The sequence below is a fragment of the Calypte anna genome, chromosome 21 (assembly GCF_003957555.1).
Source record: "Calypte anna isolate BGI_N300 chromosome 21, bCalAnn1_v1.p, whole genome shotgun sequence".
In the NCBI taxonomy this organism is placed as follows: Eukaryota; Metazoa; Chordata; class Aves; order Apodiformes; family Trochilidae; genus Calypte; species Calypte anna.
Window position 1 is genome coordinate 4,706,965 of NC_044266.1, and position 19,050 is coordinate 4,726,014.

A 19,050-nucleotide genomic window follows, 5' to 3' on the forward strand; every position below is an offset into this window, starting at 1 on the left:
CTGGTTCAGCTGCAGGAGCTTCACATAACTTAATTTTGCAGCCTCTTCAGTAGGGTAGCAAACCCAGCTGGGGCCAGCCTTAAAGGCACAGGGAGGTTTTAAAAAAAAACACAAAAAACCAACAAAAAAACCAAAACACAATAAAACAAACAAACAAACCTAAGTAAAATCCAGGCTGGAAGGTGAGGATTTGCTTGAGGATGCCTTGGAGCCCGCTCCAGTCCGTGGTGGTCTTCACTGGGATGGAGCATCCTTTGTTTTAACACACTGGAGGGGATGAGCTTGAGTTGGGGCAAAAGTTTGCCTGGTTTGGGCAGCAGTGGGTACACCTGCCTGCAACAGATGCCTCACACTTTTGGGTTTTAAAAATTCCCCCTTTCTTTGCCTGGGAGTAGAGCTGGGTCTTTCCTGAAATGAAAAACTTGCAGCCAGGATTTATGGCTCTGTTACCACCCTTGTTCTGCAGGCAAGAAACCACTGCCAATGCTCTGCTGGCATCATCGCTCTGCTTCCCCTTCTGAAGTTTTATCTTTTGTAATTACCATTAATTCTTTCACAATTTTAATAATAATAATAATAAAACAAATGCTTTTCCATCCCTACAACCACTCTTCAGGGCTCTGGCTGCAAAGCAGTGCTGCAGGAGCTGCCAAGCAGGAGGTGGCTGCAAGGGAAGGAGGTGGCTGCAAGGGAAGGAGGATTCCCCAGCCAAGCAGCAGAACCTGGGGAGTGTGGCTGGAGAACAAATTAAGCCCAAACCTTCTGAAGCACCCAGAAAACTCAGCCAAGGGCAGACCTGCATGCAAGACCTCTTTCTTACACACTGAGACCCTTGTTGACCTCCTGCCTTCTATGGCTAGGGCACAGCTGGAAGTCAAGAGCTTTCCTTCCAGGCTGTTGGCTGTTTCTCTGATGAGGAACCAGCTGCAGTGTGGGTAAGCTCCCAAATAAGCTAGAAAATAAGATGCTGGGGAGGTATTAGACACTCAGGTGTCCAGGGGACATCTTGAGGTTGAGAAGAAGATGGCTCTGGACAGCATTAGGTGGTTCCAGGCCAGGCATGGTCCTGCAGAACAAATGAACTGGGACCCATCACCTCCTGATGTTCTCAGACCTCATGGGCTCAACAGGACCAGACTCCTGCCAGGAGGGGCAATGCTCCTGCAAATTTGGGAAAGTCTCTTTTAAGCTGAAAGCTGAGCTCTGTGGAGGTGTCAAGGGCTGAGGTGTATGGTGGGTGTGTGAAAGTCTGGCTGGGGGATTGGTATCAAACTGCTCCCTTCCAGCTTGTGGAGCAGAGATGTAAATCCAGGTCACCACACTCAGTGCTTTTGTTTTAACTTTAATAAGAGATCAGGACCTGCCTCTTCTTCATATGTCAGGTGACATTGTGGCTGGGATACCACAGAGATTTCCAGAGCTAGAACTGGCTAGAGGTAAAGCTGAGGCCATGCAAACTCAGCTCAGCTGGGAGCCCAGCCTGAACCTCAGCCCCAGTCCATCCCCCCAGAGCTCACAGGAGCTTCTGCAAGTGATGTTCCCAGAGCACTTGGCACATCACATTTCATTGCTGGAGTGTAAACCAAGCAGATTGAACCTCTGTTAAGAGGTCTTTCCTTACCAAATTCATAACAACTTCTCATCTGAAAGCATTGGTGGCATCCTAAAAACAATACTCTGCATTTTTTTTCTGCTTATGCATTTTTCTAAACTAAAATAAATATTTGCTATTAAATATAAAGAGTTGCTAGGTTTTCTTGATTAAGACTTGATTCTTGATTGAATTTCTTGATTAAGATGGATAGTTAAAAAAATGTTAATATAACCCAAAAACATTGATGTGGGCTCCTCCCACACATAACTGGGTTTTCAGACCTCGCAGCAGACAAGCCTCAGCTCTTCCTTATTCAACAGCACCCAAAGCACTGAATAACATAGTTTCATAGAATCATAGAATCCTAGGGGTTAGAAGGGACCTCGAAAGATCATCTAGTCCAACCCCCCCTGCCAGAGCAGGGCCACCTAGAGTACATCGTGCAGGAACGTGTCCAAGCGGGTTTTGAATGTCTCCAGTGAAGGAGACTCCACGACCCCCCTGGGCAGCCTGTTCCAGGGCTCTGTCACCCTTACAGGAAAAAAATGTTTCCAGATATTCAACTTGAACCTCCTGTGCTCCAATTTACACCCATTACCCCTTGTCCTATCACTGGTCACCACTGAGAAAAGCCTAACTCCTGGACAACTTACAAGACTTCCAAAGTTTTGCTAACTACCCCACTTAGATAACTAAAAAGCCACAAGGACTGCCCAGGCCTCTGTGATGGGATGGGAGCCCCCCCAGGGGATCCTTGTAGCGGGAGGAGCCATTCTTGCTCCTGAAGCTCAACGAGCTGCTGGTCTCTCCCAGGACTCCAGCCACCACACAGCGCTTCCAGGGTAGAAGTGTAGCAGGAAGAGCCTTTCTTGCTCCTGAAGCTCGACGAGCTGCTGGCCTCTCCATGCCTCACACCAGAGTGAGCTGAGGTGCCCTCTGTGGGTGTGTGTCCCACCCTTATTGGCCCCCTGGTCTTGCTCATGCCCAATAGGGGCCTGTCCTAATCAGGCACAGGTGGACTCACACCCACTCACTGGCAATTCGAGGCACCTGGTTGACAATGTCTCTCTACAGATCCTCACCTCTCATAACTGCAATAATATTTGCCTCAAGCTCATCTGAATTTGCCAACTGATAGGAAATTGTTTTCCCCCTCTTCCTGATATGTTTTTGCACTGAACACAGTTCACAGTAAAAAAACTCTGATTTGGGGGGTAAAAGCTCAGGAAAATGAATCAAGGTCACCAAATCATGAAACAACCAAGGCTGGAAAAAGCAAGTTCCCCAGACCCAGGAGGGACACTGCAGCCAGAGACAGTTCTGGAGAGAGGAAGGGATGGAAATGACAAATAAAAGTTATTCCATTCCCCCCAAAGTGATGGTTCCACCCTGCAGAGGTGTTTAGGGACACACTTGCCTGCACCAGCAGAGGACAAACTCCCTCCATGAAGTTCCTCAGAAATTCTCTCCACAGCAAAAACCACAAACATTTTCAATTAAAGAGCTGCTTGTGCCCACCATGAGGCCAATATTCAGCCTGGTCCCACCTCCCAGGAAGTCTTTCCACAGCTTGAAACAGAGACAGATTTTACATTCAGAACCCCCAAGACAGCAACCAGGCACCTTCCAGGTTGTCACCTCAGAAAAAAAACCCAAACCCACATCTCCATGAATTGGGTGCTGTAGGAAAGGCTCCAGCAGCTAAATTCACCTTTAGTGAAGGCCTCAGACCTGAGGAGAGATCTCCTACCCCAGGACTGTTTTTTTGCTCCTTCCTCTGCCAAGGGCTAAAGAACAATGAAGCCAAAGCTTTGGTTTAGTGACAGTGACTTTCAGCTGGCTCCTGCAGGTGTTCCCATCAGCAGAGACATTTCTGATTTCCTTCTCAGCTGCACAACACCCCTGAATGTATCAGACATCGATCATCTGAAGATACTTGGGTGATGATTTACCCCCAGCACACACCCACCAGGGGAAATCTTTTAGAGAGGAAATAAAAAAGGACCAGGATGCTCCAGATCTCCCAAACCACAGGAGAATGTCACTGATTTCCAGGCACAGCTCATTCCCCTGCTTCACTGATAACCTTTATTTTGAGTACACACTAAGAGGGGGGGTTAGCAGAAGGACAAAGGGACAGAGGTTGACACCAATCCCAGCTCCACACCCACCTGAGGTCCCAGGAGCCCCCAGGAGTCACCATCCCTATAAATCAGGATGGGTGGGTGAAATCTCAACAAAGGTGAAAAGTGACCCAAAATAATTGTCCTGATGTTCCAGAGCTGGGTGTCCAGCTCCTGCACTGGGACCAGAATATTCTCCTTGACTAAAGGAGAAAAAAAACCAAACAATTTTGGGCACCAAACGTGGGTAAACCTGGTGGAAGGAAACCAGCAGAGCACCTGGCACTGCTCCTTTGCACCTGGGCAGATGTCAGCAGAGCTGGGACTGCTCTGCCCCAAAGTCCACTCACTCCCTGGAAACTTCCCCCTGTTTTTTCCTTTTCTTCTCCCTCCCCCACCCCAGGCAACCGTGGGGGTCACAGCTTCTCTGATTCCCCTTGTATCCCTGGTTATGAAAAGAGAACAGAATGGAAAAATAATTAAAAAAGAAAAGAGAGGAATAAAACCCCATCATTTTAAGGGAGAAAGGGGAGGGGGGCGGGGGGGCCAGGAGATCTGCAGAGCTGGTAGATAACCAGCAGATGTGATTTTTGCAGATAAGCGTAGTAATTTAGATAAATCTGGAGGCTTTAGAGCCTTTCGCTTGCGTTCCTTTTCTTTCTGTCTGATTTTTTTTTTTCAATTTTATCTCGCAAGTCAAAAGGAGGGGGAGTGAGAAGGAGGGAGAGGGGAAGGGAGGGGGGGGGAAGTTTAATCTTTGGGTAGTTTTTCTTTTCTTTTTAATGTGTTTTTCCCCAGAAGGTGGGATAATGCAAGCTGCTCTTTCCCCCCCCCCCCCTGCACATCCACACAGAGGCACAGGCACCCAGAAGCTGGGGTTGTGTTTTTTAAAAGCAGCGGACAAAAATCAAAATATTTGAAAATGTATTTCATGGTAATTATGTCATATTTCATGGACTGATGCCACTACTGAAAGAGAGCCTGAATGCCTTAATTTGTATAGAAATTGTAATCATTTGTTCATTTCAAGGTGAAAATTGCATTTTTTAATTTAAATTGTATCCTGCGTGATAGTCTATTATCTAGTAAAATTGTCTCCATGTCTGAATGCCTTATATGCAGCTGCAATGCTTGTTACAAATCCAGTTATATTCATAAAAGCTTTGTCAATGTCTCGGGAAATGTGAACAGTTTCTTGTGGGTTTCTTCTCTCTTTCTTTTTTCCCCCCTCTTCCCTCCCATTCTCATCCTCCCTCCCCTTTCCCCTCGGTCTCTCTCTCTTTTTTTCCCTTTTCCCAGTTGAAATAAACCCATATCTACTATTAATAATAATTAGCCTGGCCATATACAAAAGGCAATTAGTGTATAATAGGGTGAGGGATGTGCAGGAGGCATTCAGGATTACTGCTTATATATTTATTTATGTGCCTCCTCCAGGTTCTATATTGCTGGGGAGTGAGGGATGGAAGGAGAAAAAGGACAAGATCAAGGAAGGTGTCTCCTGGAAATAAAACTCAGCCCCTAAGGATGGCCCAGGCAGGCAGGGGCACAGAGGGACAGGCACTGAACCTAAGAGAAAGATTAAAGTCACTTTGGTGCTTTGGAGATTTGGGATAGTGATGGGAGGGAGGTAGAAGGTCACTTTGCTTCCAGCCTTTTGGTTTTGAGAAAACTTGAATATTTTATCTGGTGATACATCCCATTCTACAATGAACTGCAGCCTCATCTCTCCCAGTTTGAGCCTGGAGTGATTTAGGGGTACCCAGAGTCTGCTGGAGGAGAAATAGAGTCTAAGGAGTTAACCAAGATTCCCTGAAGCACTGGTAAAAGGCCAAATCTTCTCACCTCCTCTCTTCTGCAGTGCTTACTCCATATCCAAACTCCTTTGCTGTTTTGTAAGAGGAAACCTGGATGGAAAGAATCACAGCCACCTTTCAGGGCACCCATCCAGTCCCCCAAGGAAAGGAATCCTTCTTCCCCACCTCTTTGCCCTTCCCTGGGATGGGGTCACCTGCATCTCAGCCTCCTTCCCTCCCACCCCTGCTGGAGCCCAAGAGCCAAGGACACCAAATTTCCCAGCTTCTCTGGAAAAACACCAGAAAAAAAAAAAAAAAAGTCAGTTTGAAGCAGAACCACTGGAAATACTGTTCTGAGGATGCACAGCATTAAGGGGTGAACTTAGAGGAATGCTACAGGAATGCAGGATGAGCTCACTGGCTACTGTAAATCAGCAAAACCAGTTAAATTCTGGGCTGGTTTGCACCAGGTGAGAATGTGGCCTGCCTGGGACAGGATATTAATTATATTAATCCTTAAAAAAAGAAAGAAATCGGCCTCACAAGGAAATCCTTTTTCAGTCATTTAATTCCCTTTCATACACCTCTCCCTGCTCAGAATAGCCTGATTTTATGCAGGCCCACAGCCTATTATAATAAACTTCTCTACACCTATTCTGAGACGAAATTGCTCATGAAATGCTGCAAAGCTGAAGGCTGCTGAGCCGAATTTGCCTGCCAGGAGCTGCAACCACGGAGCTGAGCAACACGGATCCCAACACAGGGCAGGAGATGGGGCTGACCCCTGAGCCAGGCAAATATCCCCCCAGGATTAAGTCTTGGACAGGGCTGGGGGAGTTTACTGAAACGCTGCTGGCATGATGGTTTGTGCAGGGATGCATTTGGTTAGGAATGACTGACCTGCACGGGGGGTGTGGGGGGGGTAAGATTGCAGCAATCATTCCTGTTGCAGCTTCATCCATAATGTCCCCACCTCATCTGTGAAACTGAACAACAAAACACCCAGAGCTAAAAGTACAAGGTGGGTTCTGTGCCCAAGGGGATGTGGGAGGGCAGAAGGCACTGCTCATGGATGGTGCTGGACAGAGAGAGGCAGCGTAGAGGAAATGCCCTCCCAAAAGAACTGTGCCAGGGCCCCTCTGCTTGGTACCTGACTGACATCTGAATTCAGAGAGGAAAGGCTGATATTTTACAGGGAGTTCCTGTTGTAAGTAGGACCTAGTGTGTGCAGGGTGAGTGCTCTGCAATTCACTCCCCCCTCACCCACCAAAAAAAAAAAAAAACAACCCACAAACCAGTGATGCCATTTGGAACTGAGTGAAAACGCCCAGGGAGCTCTAAAAGTCTTGGTGTGGGGCTTTAAAGAGGGGATGGTGTCAGAGTGAGACAGAGAGCAAAGTGCTGGGCACATCCTTGCCATTACCCCTGGGACTTTCCTAAATTAGGCATCACCTCCACACTGTCCTGGTCCCTGGATCATACTTTCAGAACTTATTTTTGGCATAAGTATATTAAAAAAAAATACCAAAGAGAATACTAAACCTCACCAGAACTTCTCAGGGCATTCACAGCAGGCAGGGCTGGGCTTTTTGCCTCCCTTTTCTCTAATCTTGATCACCCACAGCTGAGATCTGGGGCCTGATCAGTTGAGACTCAGACTCTATTCAAAGACTTAAACCACTGTGATTCTGCATAAATCACTCGACCTTCATCTGTTTGTAAAACAGCTTCTGAAACCACAATGTTACAGCAATGCTGGAAAAGGTAACATCATTGGAAAGGGGGAAGAATAAAGCTGGTTTAAACAACTTTTCCCAAACCAGTTTGTTCTTATAAAGCACTTTTCCCAGATTATTTTAATTATTCTTTTTTTTTAATAAAGAAAAAATTCCAGTTTATTTTTGGTTTTGCAAGGAATAGAAAGGTTCCAAATCTCAGATTAGAATGACATAAATGGTTTTCTTCCTTACAAGGTCTTTCATCTCTTTTCTTGCATGCTTTCTAATAGGAGAAAGAGAGAAAGAAAGTAGAAACAACCTCAGTATTTTAAATATTTTTATCAATCCCTCGGATCTCCACCAAGAAAAACCTTTCTGGGAACGTCCAAGGAAATCATGTAACCGTGTTCAATTAAAGAATTGAAAAGAAATGAGCTAGTTTGGCTGCCAAGTGTTCCTGCCCTCCAAAACTACAGATACAGATCTATAGGATTGGGGCAGATAGGGATCTATCCGTGCTCTGTGTCTCTGCTCCCTCGGAGCCTTTCTGTCCTCTGCTTTCTCCCGATGCCAACCCCAGATCTCCAGGGAATCTGCAGGGGGGATACGGGGAGGCTGCAGCCAGCACCGGGGCGATGGCCCGGAGTGTTACTGGGACCTGCAGGGGGTTACTGGGAGCTGGAGGTGGTTACTGGGACCTGCAGGGGGTACGTGTGAAAGCCAAATAATGAAGGGAAAAAAAAATATCAGCCCCGTGATAAAAAAGCAAGGCAAGGCACATGGAGTCGGATCCCATCGGGAGCAGGGGGTCAGCACCTCGGGACGCGTCCAAAGAGCCGGGACCGCCGGAACCACGCAGCAGGACCCAAGGCCTTGGCAAAAAGGCAGCAGCTGGTGTCAAATGGACTCGAATTTGATTTATCAGCGACTTATCGGCAGATTAAAGTTGACGACAGCTTAGAGCCATAATTGACCGGTGATACTTGTAGCGGGAGCTGCATCAGCCCCAGCAGCTCCCCCGTGGGATTCCTCACGCCCTTGATGTCTCGCAGAGGGCAATGGATCGGCTCTGGCAAGGCCTGGGAAATCTCCTGCGCCTCTCAGATAAGGTTCGAGCGGTTCGGGGAGAGGCCGAGGAGCCGAGGGAACGGCTGAGGGCAGTGTTGAAACGCCAGCGGGAACCCAGCCTGAACGGGAGCATCGCTGGAGGAAAGTCAGGACTGGGAGGGATGCAGAGGAAGCACAAAGCTGTTCCTGTGCAGCAGGAGGCCAGCACAGGTTTGAAAAGCAGAGATGTGGCTAGAAATAATGTTGTCCCGGGTTAGGGCTCCTGGAAAATGGCAGTTTTTACTCTTACAAATGGCAGTGTGGTCAAATGCACAGCGGGCTTGGCCACCACCAAACCAGATCAGCTCTGGGGGGAGAATCAAGTGCAGACTTTATTTTAAGGTGGGTCTGGTGTGGGGAAAAACTGAAGGCATAAAATATAATTCCTCTGGCATGCAGCAAGGAAGCTGAGGCTACCAGCCCTGCTCTGAGGGCTGAGGTCAGTTTATGGCTCTTTTGCAAAGGCAAACCTCTCTGTTTCACAGTCACCACCACAAAAAAAAAAAAAAAAAAAAAAAAAGGGTTTTTTCTCCCAGAGGGAGATGCTCAGGGCATCATGCAAGAACAGTGGTTTCCAGCCTTTTCCCTGTTTGGAGACCTGTAGTATTTTCCCTATTCAAGGCCCTTGGAGCCCACCAAAGCTTTAGTCTGTGCAGCTCCTCCATGCCCCAGCCGTGAGCCCCATGGCCCCTGCAAACCCATCTGCTGGGCTGGTCAGGTCCTGGCTCCTGTGTCCCTCATTTTCCTTACAAAAGTGAATTATCTGGGCAAGTTCCAATGAAGATCTCTGTCTAAGCCCAGGGCTCTGGGCATTGGCTCAGTTATTTCTTCAAAGACAGAGTACTCAGGTGGGAGGGATGGTGGCTAAAAGAGGATGTCAGTGGGTGCTTGATAAGAGCTAACTCTGGAGCTAGCTGTGAGCAGGGGTGTGCAGGGGTGTGAGGAACACCCCTGTGAGCAGAGTTTGCAAATGCTGAAGCCCTTTTCCCTCTGCTGAGCCTTCTGATGCTGCTGGGAGGCTCCAGGCTGGCAGGTTGCTGCCTCATGTGCTCACAAAAGCCCAGCACAGGAGCAGCATCTCCTGGTGCAGTTGGTCCATCAGTGACCACATCTGGGTTTGGGAAGCCACTGAGCTCCCAGGGAATGGTCCCTCTGCTGAGAGGCAATCAGAAAAAAAAACCCAACACCAAAGCCAGCAGCTAAGCAGGGCCGTTAGTTTCTGCATGCAGATATCCACCCAGCACGACTTGGATGGTGATCAACTTATTTTGCAGGGAGCCAAAACATCTTCAGATGGGAACAGCTTTTGAATCCAGTGCTTTGTTTCAGGGCAAGGACTTTATTACCCATTGCTGAAGCCCCGAGCCATCTATTCCTCTGTAGAGTTTCAAAACATTTTTCCACTTGTGGATGCCATGCTTTGGCCTCTAACAAACTCCAGGTGCCTGCAGAGGGAGCGGCTGACACAGCAGCCTGGTCCCACCCCATTGCCTTCCAAGGAAGGCAAATGAATGCATAAAGAGCCAGTTGTATTTCCAACAGGCCAGGTGATTGTTCTTCCCTTGTGAAAAGTCACAGGGAAAATAAATGTTTTATTTATTTACCTCGCTTGTCTCCACGTTTTCATTAAGGATCCAAGCCCAGGGTTTTTGCTTTTTTTTTTTTTTTTTTTTTTTTAGCAAGAACATTTGCCCCAGAAACCCTGCATATGAAGGTTTTTCATTTACCAGCTTCTCCCCTCACACTTGGCTGGCTGGGGAGTGAGTAAAGCAAACAAGCCACCCAAAGACACTTTTAATCCGTTTTTTTTTCTTTTTTTTTTCTTTTTTTTTTCTTTTAATGTATAACAGTTATGCCTGAGTTACAGAGAGACACCTACAGGCAGCAGGTAGTTAAAGCAAATACCAGTTTTCTCTTCCTACTATACTACTCCATATAGCTGAATAAATTATGGTGTGATTATATATATACACAGGCACGCACACACGCATCCTCACCCCAGGCACACACGTGGAGCAAAATGGCTATGAGGCAAACACAGAAGCAACATCTCTGCAGTTACTAGGGATAAGGAATGTCCTATAGTGCTATGTAGATATTCCCCAAGGAGGGGGGGGTTATATGGAGGTGTTAGGGGTGACGGGTTAGAAGCATTAAATACACAAAGTCTCTGAGTGACAGGAGCCAATCTGCTGAGTTACTGGACACAGGGAGGAAAGGTCCATTTTGTGGTCTCAGGAGGGTGCTGAAAGGTGAAGGGGAGTGGAGGGGGCCTGGGGAGGTAAAAGAAAGCCACTTGGGGTTCTTCCTTTCCCCCAAGGATGTCAGTTCTTGTCTACAGGCATGGAAGAAATCTCAGCCTGAGAGAACATCTCTGGAGTGGGTCCCTTGGCTTGGTGGTTTGTTAGGATGAGGTGCAGAATGATTTCTGGATTCCCAAGCAGCCTCAGAGTCCCCAGGAGGTGCTCAGTCCTCATCAGTCTGCTTTGAGCAAGCACAACCACACATTCTTCAGGGTCCTGCTGTCCAACCCTTGTCTGCTTTTGATTGCTACTCTTCCATGCTTGATTTTATTTCACCTTCAAGGCACCTCCCTCTCTTCTGTCCTCTCCTTCCCATCCCACCCCACCCCCTGAGTTTCTCTCTTCAGCAGGACTGAGGTTGGCAATCCATAAACCAAACCAAACCAAACCAAAAAAATCACTTTGACTTTCATACATGAACGTACCTTAGAACAAAACAAAGAAAACAAAACAAACCAAAATTTTTAAAAAATCCCCAAACCAAACCCAACCCACCCCATGGATTCTGGAATGTATTTTGAAAACACATGATAGGCAAATTCCTACAGTTCATCCTCCCTTTCCCTCCCTCCCCCTCCCCCCCCTTATTTATTTATTTATTTATTTTTAACTAGCACGGCACTCACTGTGTTTTTAGTATAAAAAAATGTCAACTTTCTATAAACATACAGCACATGACCAAGTTTCCAACTAATGTACAAAGTGCGACCACGAGGGAAAGGTCAGAGAATAGCTATTTGCACTAGCATGGGGTGGTTTTTTTGTCATATTTCTCTAAGAACTCTATTTACAGCAGTGCCCGGGTGTTCATGGACTTTCTGGTGAAGGTAATTGGCAAACAGGTTTCTATGGTGCTCCCTCTTTTTCATCCTTTTTTTATTTTCTAGGTCCTGCACTCTGTGCTGAGCTCAGCTGAGGTTCTCAAGGGGAGGCTTGGTAGAGGTGGGTGCACGTACAGGGGAAGAGGTAACATGGGGAGCAGAGAGTTGGCAGGGCTTTGTGAGCAGGAACAACTCTCCCAGTCAGCTGAGACTTTCCTTCTAATTGAGCAGGCAGCTGGGAGTACATTTGGCCAGAAATTTCAGTATAGAGACCAAGAGGTTGGGACTGTCTGGGGCAGATGTGAGGTCAAGGATCTCCACCTGCAAACCCAACCGTGAAGTGGCAAAGGGGATGTGGATGGGAAGGTGCTCCCAGAATGGGTGATCATCAGCATTTGGCCTCTTAAATATTATTTAATAGTGTGCTCTGGTGTTTTAGCAGCCAGCTCAGAATGACACTGAGAAAGTAAATGCAAAGGGTTGCCCCAGACATTCATCCCTAAGCTGTGACACAGACACCCTCACTCACCCTCCATCCCCCAGGCCAGGTGTGGCTGAACCTTACTGGCAATTACTTTTAAGCCACGGTTGGAATTCAAGAGGGATTTCTTCCTTAGATCAGCTGTACAGCACAAACAACATAAATCAGCAACTTCTGTTGCTTTCTGAGGTCTCAGACTGGAGCAAAAGCAGGGAGAGTGCTTCAGATGATGTGGCTGGTCCCAGGAATTTTGGCTGCTCAGCCATCTCAAGGAGATCAGGACCTTTGGCCTCACCTACCCACCCAGCTGAAGATGCTTTTTATTGCCCTGAGAAAGGATGCAAAGATTCAAGTGCTCCAAAAGCTTTGTGATCCAAGGGAAATCTTTCACAACTAGATGGAAGCTTTATGCATGACAGATGACAGAGCTGGCCAAGCAGATGTCACCCAGCAGAGATCTGCCCAGAAAGATGCATGTGAAGGTGTGGGAGGCAGAGCAGCCAAGCTGCTGGATCAATCTGCTTTTAGGAATGTAGAACAGGTTCTGGCACAGCCATCAAGCAAAGCTGGGGAAAGTTAAATGTGGCTCTGATGGGATGCTGAGGAAAGTAGGGAGCACAGCTCTGCTTTGGGTAGAACAGGTACTTGTCCACATGGCTCAAGAGAAAGCAGCTTGGTGGTTCATGATAAATGGTGTTGGGGCAAGGCAGGAGATAGTTCCCCAGAAAAATGTTGTTTCAGCTGTAAAAACAAAATCAGATCACTTAAGAAGGGAAGAAGCAGCAGCGACCCAAGAGAGCACAAGTGTCTCCTTTAACAACCTAAAAGCATATTCTAGACCAGAACTCATCCAGCCACGTGGTTCCCAGTTACTACCAGCAACAAAAGCAGACACTCATTATCCTGAAGGAGACACCTAAACCAGAAAGTGTATCCTAAAACCCTAACAGACTCTGGATGACCTTAAGCACTGTCTGATGTCCTTGGGTTTTACCCATCAGCCAATGGCTGGCACAGACTCTGAGCATCAGAATGGTTATCTCAGGAGCAGCTCTCCTTGTCCTCTCCAGGTCAAATTTCAGCATATTCTTGAAGTAAGCCCTCTCAGCACAGGAAGGTGAGGTGAAAAAAGTCTCTAATATTAGAAATCTGCTTAAGAATCATCAAGGATCATCACCACATGCAAAAGGGAAAGTATTTTAAATCCCATGTGGGTCACGACTTAGTGATAACTCTTATTGTTGGCTGCTTTTCTCTGAGCAGTGTGATGAGCAGACTCCTGAGCTGATACAAAAGCAAGAGCACTGTCTGCTACAGAAAAATGGGGTGATAAATCCAGAGAACAAGATCTGGCTTACAGAGAGAGAGGCTCTGCCACCACCACAATGAAAAGCAGAGAGAAGGGACTGAGGGATGGACTTGTATAGAATAGGACATGAAATGAGAGAGGTGGGGGAAGAGCCAGGAGGATGGGCAGGAGCCAGTGTTTCCCCTGGCAGCCAGAGGACAAAGGATGCTGTGGGAAAGGTAAATCTTTTCCTGCAGGTGCTGTGTTGCAACTTCCTTCCTAGCTGCTGTTAGCAAAGTCTCTTCAGGTCACCTCCTCTCTGACTCCACTGGCACATCCATCCCTCAGCAAGAGGCAGCTTCAGAACAAGCACCTTTTTCTTTACTTACAGAAGAACCTGACCTTGCATCCTGACCCCTCCAAGCAGGCAGCTAATGAACACCTCTTACTCTTCCCTCTCTTATCTCTGCTCTCATGGGCAGTTTCTCTCCCACTGAGTGACAGAAGGGCCACTGACAGTCCTCACCCTTCTCGACTGGATGGGCAAAAGCTCTGATGCCATCAGGTGTATCTGATCCCTTCCTCAGTGCATGCAAGGCCAACGTTTGCTGTCTCATCTGCTGCTATCTGATGTCCTTGTCTTTTCAGTGCTACTCAGGTCTAAATTGGTCCCGAGGAGGAAAAGTAAATGTTGCTTGTGCCTGTGCCCATCATCTCCAGTCCTCATGCAGTAATTTACATTTACACTTTCCAGAAGTCCCAGGCTGGAAGAACTTTCATCCTGCCTCTGCTTAGCAGCAATCTGGGCTGCTTTGGCCCTGCTTTGGGAAGCCATTGGTGGGAAAAGAAAGGTGGAGTGGGGAGAGAAAATTTGCTGTCACCTTAGTATATGGTTTTTTTGTTTGTCCTTGTGGCTTGTGGTTTGTTTGTTTGTTGTTGTCTTGGTTTTTTTTTTTTTCAAACAAGTTCTTATATTTGGTCCATTGGTCTTCTGTGGTCCCGACTTAGAATCACCCTTAAACATCAGCTTGGTTATTTCTTCCTATACAACATTCACCAAATTTACAGCAATGGAAAGGAAAGGAAACAAAAATGAAACATTTCTTTTGCTTTTTTTTTTTTTTTTTTTTTCTTTTTTTTTTTACGAAGAAAAAAAAAAAGATCAATTTGGCTTTGACTATGCCAGCTACCTAGATCAACAGAAAGTCCTTCAGCGTGGGCAAAATGCCATGGCCAGGTAGGTCAGAGGGAGGGCATGAACTTGGGGTTAATAAATGTACCCAACCCATTGTCTCTGGCCACAGGAGGAGTCAGGTCCCAGAGGGCAAGCTTGCCTCTGAGAAGAATGCTCTGGGAGAAGCTGAACACTTGGAGAGCCCCCTCCTCTTTCCCATCTCCTTCACAGCTCAAGTTGGTGCCAGGTGGAAGGGAACTGGGAAGGAGTAGGGTCCGGGTACAGGCAGATCCCTGGAAGGCTGGTGGTGTTTTCTCCAGTGGTACCAAGCTGCTGGAGTGGACTGTTGGCACAGTTGGACTCTTCAGTAAGCTTGGCCTGTCTCTACCGGTAGGAGCCCCAGGACAGCTGAATGTTCTCCCAGCTTCATCCTGCGTTGTGTGGACAGACTCACGTTCTTGGCCAAATAATCAACAGCAGCTGAAGAAGAGGGCAAAAAACCAAAAAACACAGGAGGGTGAGCAAACAGCACAACATTAACATTCAGTGGCAATTCAGCATTAACATTCAGCAACATGCAGGGTTGGGGGAGGGGGTGTAACCATCACACCCCACAGAATCTTACACCCAGTGGGGTGGTTGTCACAGAAACAAGGGTCCTGCTGCACTCCTAGGAAAGGCTGCAAAGAGATGATGGTCCTGCCAGAAACACCTGGCAGGACAGATGCTGCTGATGTTCAGAGTGTTCTGCTGCAACTCCTTGAATCTCCCTGTGAACCTGCTGAAAAGAGCCAAAATTCTACTTCTGCCATGGAAAATGGTGTTGCCAAGGGAGCTGCCTGAAGCTGAGCCTGAGCAGGAAGCCAGTGGGATAAACCTTCGAGCTTCACCTTCCTCTGTCATTTCATGGTGGCAAAGCCAACTCCTGCCCTTAGTGGTGCTGGTGTAAATGATTCCAGAGATTTCAGCTGAAGTTCACTAAGTCTGGATAGGGCTCAAAGTCTGACTCATCTGCTGGGTGCTGTCTCATCTCTGGGAGTTCTGGTGCTGCCTTCATTCACTTTTCCTGAGGAAACCACTTTGCTTGTCTCCATCTGGGTGAGAAACTGAAGCTGCAATTCCATGTGTGAACCTGTATCCCATGGTCTGAGGGGGAAGAGGACTGGGGCAGGATGGTGACACTGCTCATTACCTGAGCTTCAGTCAAAGTCTCTCCCTTTCCCTGGCTTTAATGTCTCAAATTAGATTAATAAGGAGCTGGCAGGAGATGTACAATCGGTGCCAATGAGTAAACAAATTTCAGCCATCAACGTCTTGTCAGCTGCCTGCCCCAGAGGAGGTCCCTTCCAGCCACAAATTCTGATTAGACTTGTCATATCTATTAGAATTCCTTTCACGCTTCTGCGTTCCATCACCAGCATCATTAACACAGCTCTGGCCTTTGGGAACTGCAAGGACCACATGAATCTGGCATCCCTGCTCCTCACCAGCTGGGCCAGCACGGGCTCTGCAAGCTACAGCAGGCTGGAAGGAAGCAGGTTGGGCATGGAGTGAGGTATCTGGGGCTGGAGTGGGGTCTGCTGGGTGCCAGAGTCCCAAAGGAGGTCTGGAGCTGGCATGTTGGTGGGTGCTGGGGGAGCTCGAGGCCAGCACTGGGCTTGTGGGGTGCACAAAGGGTGGGACTGCAAGCTGGGGCTCTCATCCAGACTTCAGCAGGTTGGTTATCTGGTGTTTCAGGTAACGCTGGAGGTAAAGAGGAATTCACTCCTCTGACACACTCCTCTAGGTGTGTGTGGCTGGGGCTGTGCCTGCTGTCACCTGTGCTCTGGGTGGATTCAGATGGGAAAGGAGGAACAGTCAGAGATGGTCACCCCACTCTGGACAGCACCCAGCAAAAGGGAAATTTGATGGCAATCCCAACCTTCTGAAAAAAAAAACCAAACACAAACCAAAACCCCACAGAGAATTACCATTGTTTCTTTTGTGCCAGTGAGAAGAGTTCCAAGCCCCAGGTCAAGATAGGGTTTGTTGGCTTAATGCAGAGAAACCTACCAGAAACTTAGTCTGGGTGTTTATTTGCTTTTGTGAGAGAGCAAGTGTTTTGTGTCTGGTTTTGTGTTTCTATAACAAAGAAGAAAGAGAGAAGCCAGGAGATTCTCTGCAGGGCAGGTCCAAAGTCTGTCAAAGCTGCCATGCTCTTATTTACAAGCCCTGGTTACTTCCCCTGTTACACATCACCTGCTCCAACCACAACAAACTCCCATTTTTACTGTAATAGAAATATGGAAAAAAGGGGTTTGAGACTTCTTTTGCTGCATCAGAGAAGGAAGAAATGCATGATTTGAACTGAAGCTCAATAAATAAAGATCTTGTGGAGGTTACCCCACCCTGACTAGCATTTAGACAGTATTTGAAAAGAAGTGGAGAATTAAAGAGTACAAGGAATAAGGAGTTACTGCTAACTAGAACATGCACTGAGAGAGACAAGAAAAAATGTTGTTATATCAAGGTCAACTTCATGTAGGTGATTGCTCTGTAAGAGGACTAATTACCAATGAAAACTGGTCCCTTGCACAGAGATGATTATAAATGGGATTCATTTTAGGAAAGGTTTGCAGTGAAGTGACTTACAAAAAGCTGCACACATCTGCAGACAGCCAGAATTTGCTGCCTGATGTAGATGCCACCTTAGAACAGGTCCAGGTGGTTTGAGCTGCATCTGCCATGCAGGGCACTGACTCTGGCTGTAAGGCTTGGTATCACACTGAGTGTCACTCCAGTCCCCAGCCCTGGGAAGGAGTGGTGCATGGGGTGTGATGGTTTCTCACCTACCTTCTTCACCCCAGTGGAGAGAATCATCAAATCACAGAATGGTTTGGGTTGGAAGAAAATTAAAACTCATCCAATTCCATCCCCCTGCCATGCTCAGGGACACCTCCCACCAGCCCAGGGTGCTCCAAGCCCCATCCAACCTTCAGCACTGCCAGGGATGGGGCAGCCACAGCTTCTCTGGGAAACCTGGGCCAGGGGCTCAGCACCCTCACACCAAACAATTTCTGCCCCATCTCCAACCTCAATCTCCCCTCTCTCTCCCAGTTCCAAGCCATTCCCCCTCATCCCATCCCTCCAGGCTCTTGTCCCAAGTTCCTCCCCAGCTTTCCTGGAGCCCCTTCAGGCACTGGAAGGTGCTCTAAGGTCTCCACATTGCAGCCTTCTCTTCTCCAGCCTGAACACCCCGAACTCTCTCAGCCTGGCTCCAGAGCTGCTCCAGCCCTTGGATCATGAGGAGCTCCCTATGTGTCTCTTGTCCTGGGACACACCTGGACTCACTCTGCTGACCATGCAGGGCACAGGCCCATTGGCAGCCTGGACTCTCATGACTGTTCCCAGGAAAACATTCCTGCTCCAAACAAGTAGTGGGCTCTAAAGTGCCCCAAGTCCAGTGGGTTCTGTACTAGCATAAAGAGCCATGTGACAGAAATCAGCAAAGGAGAGCAAATAAAACATCACTCAGGCTGCAGGAACAGTTTTTCATCAACATAAGAAGAGGCCCAAATAAAAATTCCTGCAGCAAACCAAGACAAACCCTTCTTTCTCTTTCCTCCACCTTTGCTGGTCTCTCTCACTCAGAAAACATAGCTCGTCCTCATTTTATTTTTTACACACATTGGTGTGACTAACGTCTTGCCCAAGGGAATCTTTATTGGAAATACATGGTATTGGAATTTGTTTAAGATTTTTATCAATAGCACGTGTGTCCAGCCTCACATCCAGAAGCAAGGGGAAGGTCAAGGGGTCACAGATCAAACTCCCGAAAAACAAAAAAAGGAGGGGTGGGGGGAAGCTGCTATTGATCCCGTCTGCTGCCACAGCCGGTTCTCATTTAGCTGGAGAAGTTAAAGACATTAAAGAGCTGTGACGGAGAGGGGAATAAAAAGCCACAGCCAAATGGAAGGAAAGGTCACTGAGGACAAGCTGTGGGCAAGCAGGAGTGCTCCCGGAGGAAGAGGATGCACCTTTAACCCTCGTGGCTCTCTCTCACACAACCCCACACTTATTATTAGTTTAACACCAGCAGGTGAGCCCTTTGCCAGGCTGGCTGGTGTTCTGTGACCCAAGCATTCTGAAGGAGAAACAGACACTCCCCAAGTCCTTTTGCCTTTTGGCTCTGAGGTTTAGGTTCAGGATTCTAATTCCAGCCTCACTGCAGCTTTTGCAGAACCAGAGCCCAGTTGACAGGCATTGGCTTAACTTATTTTGTAGCAAAACCTCTGAGTATGGACCCAGTCCTCACTTTAGGGAGGGTGGGGGAGATGAAGTGACACATAGTTCTGTATCATGAAGGGATGGCATGAAACCCCCCCAAAATCCTCAAAGCTTTCCTTTGGCTGAGCAGGGTGACCATGCTGTAGGGGTTTTGGAGGAGCAATAATTGGAGGGGGGGAAGGAAAGAGGCCTGGAAGTTGTCCTTTTCTGATAGAACCCATTTACCTAAAATATTTCAATTGGGACTTTTGAACTGGACTGCAAAGGCATTGGGGAGCCTGTGTGGAGCAACCTGCAGCTAGCTCTGGTGAGTAGATTCCCTTTTTCTCTCTGGATGGGCAGACTTCCATGGGAATGCCTTCTAATACAATATCCATAC

At 47.6% G+C, this 19,050-nt stretch overlaps 1 protein-coding gene across 4 annotated transcripts in view; it reads right to left on the bottom strand.

Annotated features, from left to right (window-relative positions):
- Positions 1-14,769: 14,769 nt before the first annotated feature.
- The window catches only part of PAX7 (paired box 7), a 100,672-nt gene continuing 96,391 nt past the window's right edge, over positions 14,770-19,050 (bottom strand). For all 4 annotated transcript variants that reach the window (XM_008503685.2, XM_008503686.2, XM_008503683.2 and 1 more), the window contains one exon: positions 14,770-14,885. In XM_008503685.2, the coding sequence (XP_008501907.2) occupies positions 14,770-14,885 (116 nt within the window). The remainder of the gene's footprint in view (positions 14,886-19,050) is intronic.